Source organism: Brienomyrus brachyistius, chromosome 5, assembly GCF_023856365.1.
Source record: "Brienomyrus brachyistius isolate T26 chromosome 5, BBRACH_0.4, whole genome shotgun sequence".
NCBI classification, from domain to species: Eukaryota; Metazoa; Chordata; class Actinopteri; order Osteoglossiformes; family Mormyridae; genus Brienomyrus; species Brienomyrus brachyistius.
The window spans coordinates 38,499,689-38,507,536 of NC_064537.1; the positions used below are offsets into that span (position 1 = coordinate 38,499,689).

Here is a 7,848-nt window from a genome sequence, read left to right on the forward strand (position 1 = left end):
ACTCTTGATGCTGCGGTACCATCTGCCTGACAGTAGCGAGGTGAGCAGAGTGTGGTTGGGGTAGCTGGGATCCCTGATGATTTTTGCAGCTTTCCTCTAGCACCACCTGGTGTAGGTGGTTTGCAGGGGTGGTAGCATGGTGAGCAGAGTGTGGTTGGGGTGACTGGGGTCCCTGATGATTTTTGTAGCTGGCTGCAGGGGTGGTAGCATCTCTCCGAACAACTGTTTGGCAGAACGCACCACCCTCTGCGATGTCTTACAGTTGAGGGCAGTGCAGCTCACGTACCAGGCAGTGATGCCTTCGGTTAGGAGGCCCTCAATAGTGCATCCGTAGAATGTCCTCAGGATGTGTGGGGTCAAGCCAAACCTTTTCAGCCTCTAGAGATAGAAGAGGCACTGCAGTGCCTTCTTCACTGCCTCAGTGGTATGTACTGCCCATGTGAGGTCTTCTGTAATGTGCACACCAAGGAACTTAAAGCTGCTGACCCTCTCCACGATGGTCTCATTGATGGAGATGGGGGTGTGTACTTCTCCCTGCCTCCTGAAGTCCACTATCAGCTCCTTGGTCTTGGTGACGCTGAAGGTGAGGCAGTTCTCCTGACACCATTGTATCAGTGCTCTGACCTCTCTGTAAGTGGTCTCATCGCAATTGGAGATGAGACCCACCACCGACGTGTCACCTGCAATGTACAGGGAATACAGGAGAGGACTCAGTACACATCGCTGGGGAGCTACCGTGTTGAGGATCAGTGTGCAGGAGGTGGTTAGGGCAGATCTGACAGGAAAAGCTGTGCAGGCCAAGAGCTCTGAGCTTCCCGTCGAGCTTGGAGGGAATGATGGTGTTGAATCCACAAACAGCATTCTCATATATGTGTGCCTCCTTTCAGGGTGGGAGAGGATGATGTGCAGGATCAGGGCTATGGCATTGTCTGTGTATCTGTTTTGGCAATACGTGAACTGTAATGGGTCCAAAGTGACAGGCAGGGTGGAGCAGATAAAGTCCCTGACCTGTCTCTCGAATCATTTGCTGACGATGTGGGTCAGGGCAGCAGGGCACCAGTCATTAAGACAGGTTATACTTGTGGTCTTTGGAACAGGGACAATGGTGGACATCTTGAAGCAGGCAGAGACAATAGACAGGGTGAGGGAGTGGTTGAGCAGACCCTGCCACATGCTTTGGGCATCAGAAATGTTAGCATCACTGTCAAGGTACCACTTTGTGCTAAGTTTGTGCACTTGCTTGTATCCATTTTGCATTTATTGGTAAAAGATCTATTGTTTGACTTTTTGCCATTATATAAAAGTTTAAAATGTCTGTCTCTTAGGAATGGAAAGCATGCAGCATCCGTGGCTTAAGTGAGATTAAAAAAATAAAGGAAATGCAACTCAGGAAAAAAAAATGAGCAAACAGTATTTTTTTTAGTTTCGCTCATTTCTCAATTTAGAGTATGCTTCTATATAATATACATTGTTGTAAACTCCAACCTGCCTCTTCTGTTTCTCATTGATAAATGGTTTCTTTTTTCTCTAGCAGCCTGTTACAAACTTGTCCACCCTATACTGGGTTGGTTTCTGGTCCCTCAGTGTCTCCTGCTTTAATACATTGTTGTGTACTGTTGTCTTAGAAATTAACCGGCAAGCAATCTGCTGTGTCCTTGTCAGCAGAAGCAGGATTTAAAAATGCAGATTTCCTTAAAAAGAGTGGTCTCAATTCCCCCCTCCCCCCAAGCTGGAGATTTGCCATAATTTATAAATTGAATACATTGAAATGCTGAACACAAAACAGTTTCAAATCTAACACAGAATAACTTTATTGAACTTCTTATGGGCACATTTCCTCTGACCAGTAGGGGATGCAATTGCACCCCAGTACTTTTGCCTATGCAATCAAATTCATTTTGACTATCTGGCTCTTTGGGCTGAGTGTCTGTGTTAGGTAGGTCATTGGTTCTAATTGTGCAGCATACAGAGTAATAGTATCACTGCTGGGTCATTAAATTAAAACTACAACAGTACTGCAGCGGCACTAAAATGGATGGCTCACCCAAAGCTTCAGTGTCCAACATTCGACTAATTCATCCATACCTATACTTAAACCAATTCCTCTGGTAAGTTGCCTGCCGGCTATGTTACAAACTGTAGTCATAGTTTAACACTTTTCAGAAGACTTACCTTGCAACTGTGTGAGAGCTATATTTTTCTACAAGTATATGTACATCAACTGCATAAAAGCAACCAAAAGAACAAACCAAGCAGACATCCAGCTTAAAATGTTTATTAGACCTTTTCAGTTTGATACATGGACGTCAGTAACTGACAGAACTACAAGGCAACACCACACCTATAATCCAGACCAGATGTATTCAAAGCATAGTATAGTAAATTAAGTTGTCAAGAGCTTTCAATTTCAATATCAAGCAACAAATTAAGCCAGGTCCGGTTGCAGAATGCATTGAGTTAATCTAACTGCTTTTGCTCAAAGTGTGCTTGTCAAACAGGTATTCAGCCATCCTGTTTTTGCCTGCATCCATCTTTGTGAGGTTGGTGACATGGTCACCAAGTTTCTTGATGGCCTCAACTTGCTCATTCAGGTAGTGAGTTTCCAGGAAGTCACAGAGCTGAGGAGAAAAGGAGAGGAGTCAGTACACACAGAACATAAAACGACACCTGAGAGATGCAGAACTCAAAGGATAGCTTCAACTCACATGAGGGTCATTTTTTCCAGAGGCAATTTTGTGCAGATCCAGCAGGGCTAGGTTAACTCGCTTCTCCAGCTCCAAGGCACACTGCATTGCCTCCAGACCACTGCCCCACTCATCCCTTTCCGGCTTCTGAACAAGACAAAGAACAGACCATGAGTTACACGTATATACAATATACTAAAGGTATACAAGCCAAAGTATACGTCATACTGATAGAAGTTGTGGTTAATTTAAGATGCTTAATATAAAAATCACTACATATTACGAGGACAATTAATTTCTGTTATCCCACCTTGATATCCTGCAGGACGACGCGTCCGCCCCTCTTATTCTGGAAAGAGAGCAGCTTATCGGCATGCTCCCGTTCTTCCTCGCTGTTCTCCTTGAAGAAATGAGAGAAGCCCTGCAGCGCCACGTCGTCCCGATCAAAATAGTTGGCCTGTAGAGCAAAATAAAGGATTGTCAGGGTGAGAACGAGAGCCACTGCCTAACGCACAGAACAGACAAATATGACGGTCAGACGACGAAAAGGACAATTTCCATGTTTTCGAAAAACAATCAACGATACAGGCTTTACAAAACATTGCAAAAAAGAGAGGAAGACTGCTAGTAAGTGACTCACCATAGACAGGTAAGTGTAGGAAGCATAGAGCTCCAAGTTGACCATGCGATTGATGGCGGCTTCACACTCGCGATCGTAGTTCTGACGAATCTGAGATTCCATCTTTGCTGGTTTTTTGTTTTTTAGAAAACTAAACGTACAAAAATATAATCCTCTAGATTATAAGAATGCGACAGTAGCCTCAGGTTCTGGTAAGCGAAGAAGTTCCGTTCAAGCACTGTTGAAGCAAGAACTTCCCTGCGAATCCCCGACGATCTGAAATGGCTGCTGCTCCTTCTCCGTATTTTAAGGGTTTAAGCCAGCTGACGTCAGTGTCTAAGGGCCAAAGAGAAACAACCAATGAAATGAAAGGAAAGGGTTTGGGAAGCAACCAATAACAAAACACCAAGGACTCCATAGACAAGTCACGGGATAAGGATGTTAGGTATCTAAAAACATTTTTTAATTAACGAGAGTGTGTATTAGAATTATTAGAAATTGTTTTCCTTACATTTTCTGATTAGAATAGAAAACTTTTCTAGGCCCTTCCACATTCTTCTGGTGAGGCAAAGATGAAATTGTATTTACCGTTTTTACTTGTCAGTAACACGTCATAAAAACAGCACAAATCGAAAACAAAACTTTATAAAATAATTGCTATGCTTTTTGAGCAACATATTTCTCATACTATTTACACAACCTAAAAAGATTATTTACGAATGCACGGGAAACTAGCCTGTATCTTGTGTTTCTAAAGAAATTTGTTGCTAGGCTGCGTGTTTAATGAGCAGTTCAGTTTACTGTTTAAAGTATTTGTTGCGTTGTCATTGAAGCAGTCAAATTTTAGATTTAATTAAAAATAAATTTATAATAAAATAATCATTTCAATTTTGAGATTTCAATTCTGCTAGCCCTTTTGAAAAGGCCAGCTGCCAACAGGTCGTGTTACTGACTGATTAATGTTTAATAATGGCTTCTCATGGTGAACCGACAGTCAGTGAGGGAGAATCTTGAGGTCTTATTATTACCTTCAGGACACTAAGTGTAAAACTGACATTACAAAGTTAGTTTTTTACGATTATAAAGTACTTTTGTAACATCACATTCTGTTATTTTTCTAATAACAACACAACTAGTAAATGGTTTTCTTACTATTGTTGCTTTTTGCATTTGTTCATTTCTATGTGCCTGCAGTTTTAGCGATGCATGAGTGTTGGTGACTTAACAAAAAGAAAAATGCTTCCTCACCATGACCAAGCATTCTGTGTCCCAATGTCCTGATCTCACTATTATTGAGGTATGACAAAGCAGTTGGTATGAAGCAGTTTCCGGTATATGATATCAGCAGGAAAGACTGGTTTAGGTCTAACATTGTGTATCATTGATTCTCCATCCATAGATACTATGGAGACGTGATTTTTTTTTCGTAAGCATTTTGGTTTAGATTTTTTGCCAGATGAAATTGTATAATAGACACAATACAATAATGCACACTCTGTATAAATTCCATTGTATACCATTCAATAGTGTCTGTGTGTACAGTAGTAGGCTTTCCTGCCCTCTGCAGTTCTTTGCAGGATTTGCTGGGCAAGTGCAAAGGAAGCTCTCACATGCTGGTGTAGGCTGTTGTCACCAGGTTGGTAGAGCAGGTGGAGAGGGGGTGTCATTTGTCGTCCTGTCATCAGTTCAAACGGGGACACTCCTGTGGACTTGTGCGGTGTGGCTCTGATTGCCATGAGCACTAGAGGCAATTTCACATTCCAATCTTTCTGATTGGGCGCCACATTTTTCTTGAGCATGCCGACGACGGTTCGGTTGGTCTGTTCTACTTGGCCAGATGCTGTAGGATGGTGGCTGATGTGAAACTGGGCTTTGATCCCCAATAATTTCCAGATGTCCTGCATCACTTCGGCTATGAAGTGGGTGCCTTGGTCTGAGTTGACTTTCAGTGGAAGGCCAAACCTGGAGAACACATGGTTCATGAGCAGATATGCCATTTTCTGGGCTGTGTCATTGGGTGCCGGGAGGCATTCTACCCACTTAGTGCACTGACAGGTGACTGTGAGGAAGTATTTGTTTCCATGAGCTGATCTCATCAAGGGTCCTACCCAGTCAATTTGCAGAGCTGACAACAGGAAATTGATACCCCGTTGCTGCAGAGGGGCCTTGTGATTTGGGTTTGCTGGTTGGAATTTGCATCAGACCAGACATCCTTTCACATATTCTGTCACATCCTGTCACAAGTTAGGCCAGTAGGCTACTTGACTAAGTGCCTCATAGGTTGTTTTGGCATTGCGGTGTCCTGCACAGGGTGTATCGTTGGCGTACAGTAGCATGATCCCCCTTTGTGCCTGAGGGACCACGAGCTGTGGTGAAGTGTGGGCATCAGGGATTTGAAGAGGTACGCCCTTGGCAAGATGAAGAGAGGATAAAGCCATCATCAGGTGATGGAGGTCAGGAAGGGATTCTTGGTTAGTTGTGGAGATCGAGTTCGCAGCGGGGTCTCGGAGGTGATCGCAGACCGTGCTGAGCACAGCATCAGTGGGTTGGAGGGAGACGATGTCAGAGTTGGAAACCTGAGGGGAAAGTTCCAACAGTGAAGTTGCTGGCGGCAGGGTGGATGCTGCAGGTGACGATCTGGACAGCATGGGTCGGTGGGAGGGGACAAAACTCCCATGAGTCACCATACAGTTTTCCTGCTTTGGCGAGTGCATCTTTGTGCTCATTGTACATCTTGTCCAGTCCTGGGAGTCTGGAATGACCGCGGACCTTCCTTCAATAGATATGCATATTTTGTGCTGTAATCAGAGCATTGCACGTCTTGGTGTTTGACTGGCTTGTAGCCTGATGTCTTGAAGTCATTCTGTGTCCAGTGAGGGAGATGGCACATGAAGCTGAGACGTGCATAGCTGGAGTCTTTGCAGTTCAGGAGATTCTCTACTCCATGTTCGGAGGCCCCCTCCCGGGCGATTAAGATTGCTGCCAGCTCCGCATACTGCGATGTGTGAGGACCAAACTTGAGCTGTTGTGGTGGGACATGGTTGTCGTTGTGCCCCAGAATGCTTGCTCTAGCTTTCACGGTCCCCTGATGATTGAATGCGCACCCATCTACATAAATGGTGATTGTGTCTTGACAGACATTTTCATCAACATAGCAGTGTTGCGACGGTTCCATTGGCGTGAGCATGTCCAAAATGCTGGGTGCTGCTGGTCCCTCCCGAGAATAGTAGTGGCAGCTGGATGACATCCAGTGTTGGTCGTCAACGAGCTCCATGTGACATACAGTCCCTTTTGTCACTGGAGATTTTTCTACCCCCATAGTCATTACCACATCTGTGATTTCCATGCCTTGGAGCCATATGCCTTTCCTGATCTTGGGGCTGAAGGATCCCAGGGTAGGGTCCAGCCTACACAGGAAGGAATCATGATGCTGGCATGGGTCTCTCGTGTCACGACACTGATCTCCAGCTGGGTACTCTCCATGGTGTGGAGTGAGGTCTGAGGAGGCAGACAGGGTTTGACAATCCCGTGTGGCTGCATCCGGTGTCCACAGTGGCAGTGGTTCTTTAACTTGAGCCCAAACGTTGGAAGTCTAACAACGGCTCGAACCGGTACAGCAAATCTTTCCCAATGAGGAGAGGAATGGACTCAAGTTGGGAAATGTATACAGGGTGCATTACATTCATGGGACCGATGGACTAATTGAGGGGTATCATGTGATCCATCCTGGTGCCCACTGGTGAATATGCCTGCACGTCCAAAGACCATTGCCTCGGCTGGAGGGTTTTGTTCTTCTGGGTGGCTAGGTGCTGCACATGGCGGAAGAGACTGGCTGACATGAGGTTTATGTCTGCTGCAGTGTCGATGAGGGCCTCCAGGATGAGAACATCTTCCAGGGTGATGGAGAGGTAGAATTTCTTGGCTACCCCCCTTTCCACCAGGTCACCCAGGAGCTGTGGCACAAAGGCCTGGCCAGGAATTGGTGAGGCATCACCACAGTATTGTTGGTGCTCTTCTGAGTCACGGCACACAACCAGGACAGCATTGTCAGGTGCTGGTGGGGCCTCATCCCCTTGATTGAGCTCTGCGTTGGTGACGGCAACATCGGGTGCTCTTACCAGGCCTGAGTCGGCAGCTCTTTCTAGTTGAGGTGGGACTTCTTCAGTTGTTCCAATATCTCTGGTAGGGAAGGCCGATGGCTGTTGAGTGTTACTTGGGGCTGACATCCAAGGGAGTCCATGGGCATTGTCTGGTTTGTGTTCTGGTGAGGATTGTGGGGTCCTGTGTGTTTTGTGCTTCCATCCTAGTCATTTTGGATCTTTCTTCCGAAAGTCCTCTTGACCCTTAAGGGGATGCTGAGCAAAGAAATCACGCAGCAATTGGAGTAGAACCCACTCATCTTTCTCCATGGTTTGTCCAGGCTTCGAGTCTGGTTCGCAACTTTTCCTCCTTCAGTCTCTGTTTGACATCCAAGGCGACGCCGATACCTTGTCCCGACTCAGGATCAGCAAACTCTCGAATCAGTGCTTCGTGTAGCAGCTTGGA

At 45.5% G+C, this 7,848-nt stretch overlaps 2 protein-coding genes across 3 annotated transcripts in view; both read right to left on the reverse strand.

Annotated features, from left to right (window-relative positions):
• Positions 1-2,259: 2,259 nt before the first annotated feature.
• On the reverse strand, positions 2,260-3,595 carry LOC125742449 (ferritin, middle subunit). The gene is made up of 4 exons (XM_049014459.1): positions 3,325-3,595; positions 2,995-3,141; positions 2,706-2,831; positions 2,260-2,618 (listed from the first exon to the last, which is right to left on the reverse strand). The coding sequence occupies exons 1-4, from the start codon at positions 3,424-3,426 to the stop codon at positions 2,463-2,465; spliced, it is 531 nt and encodes a 176-aa protein (XP_048870416.1). The 5' UTR covers positions 3,427-3,595; the 3' UTR covers positions 2,260-2,462.
• LOC125742450 (ferritin, middle subunit-like) overlaps positions 2,260-7,848 on the reverse strand; it is a 33,368-nt gene continuing 27,779 nt past the window's right edge. For both annotated transcript variants that reach the window (XM_049014460.1, XM_049014463.1), the window contains exon 5: positions 2,260-2,434. The gene's annotated coding sequence lies outside the window, so the exon portion shown is untranslated. The remainder of the gene's footprint in view (positions 2,435-7,848) is intronic.

Bases quoted from the DNA above. Each gene is read 5' to 3' on its own strand.
- LOC125742449 (XM_049014459.1), bottom strand. From the start codon at position 3,426: ATGGAATCTCAGATTCGTCAGAACTACGATCGCGAGTGTGAAGCCGCC. The intron at 2,832-2,994 runs GTGGGATAACAG...TGTCTTGTTCAG, and splicing joins TCGTCCTGCAGGATATCAAG to AAGCCGGAAAGGGATGAGTG. The intron at 2,619-2,705 runs GTGAGTTGAAGC...TTTTCTCCTCAG, and splicing joins CTGGAAAAAATGACCCTCAT to CTCTGTGACTTCCTGGAAAC.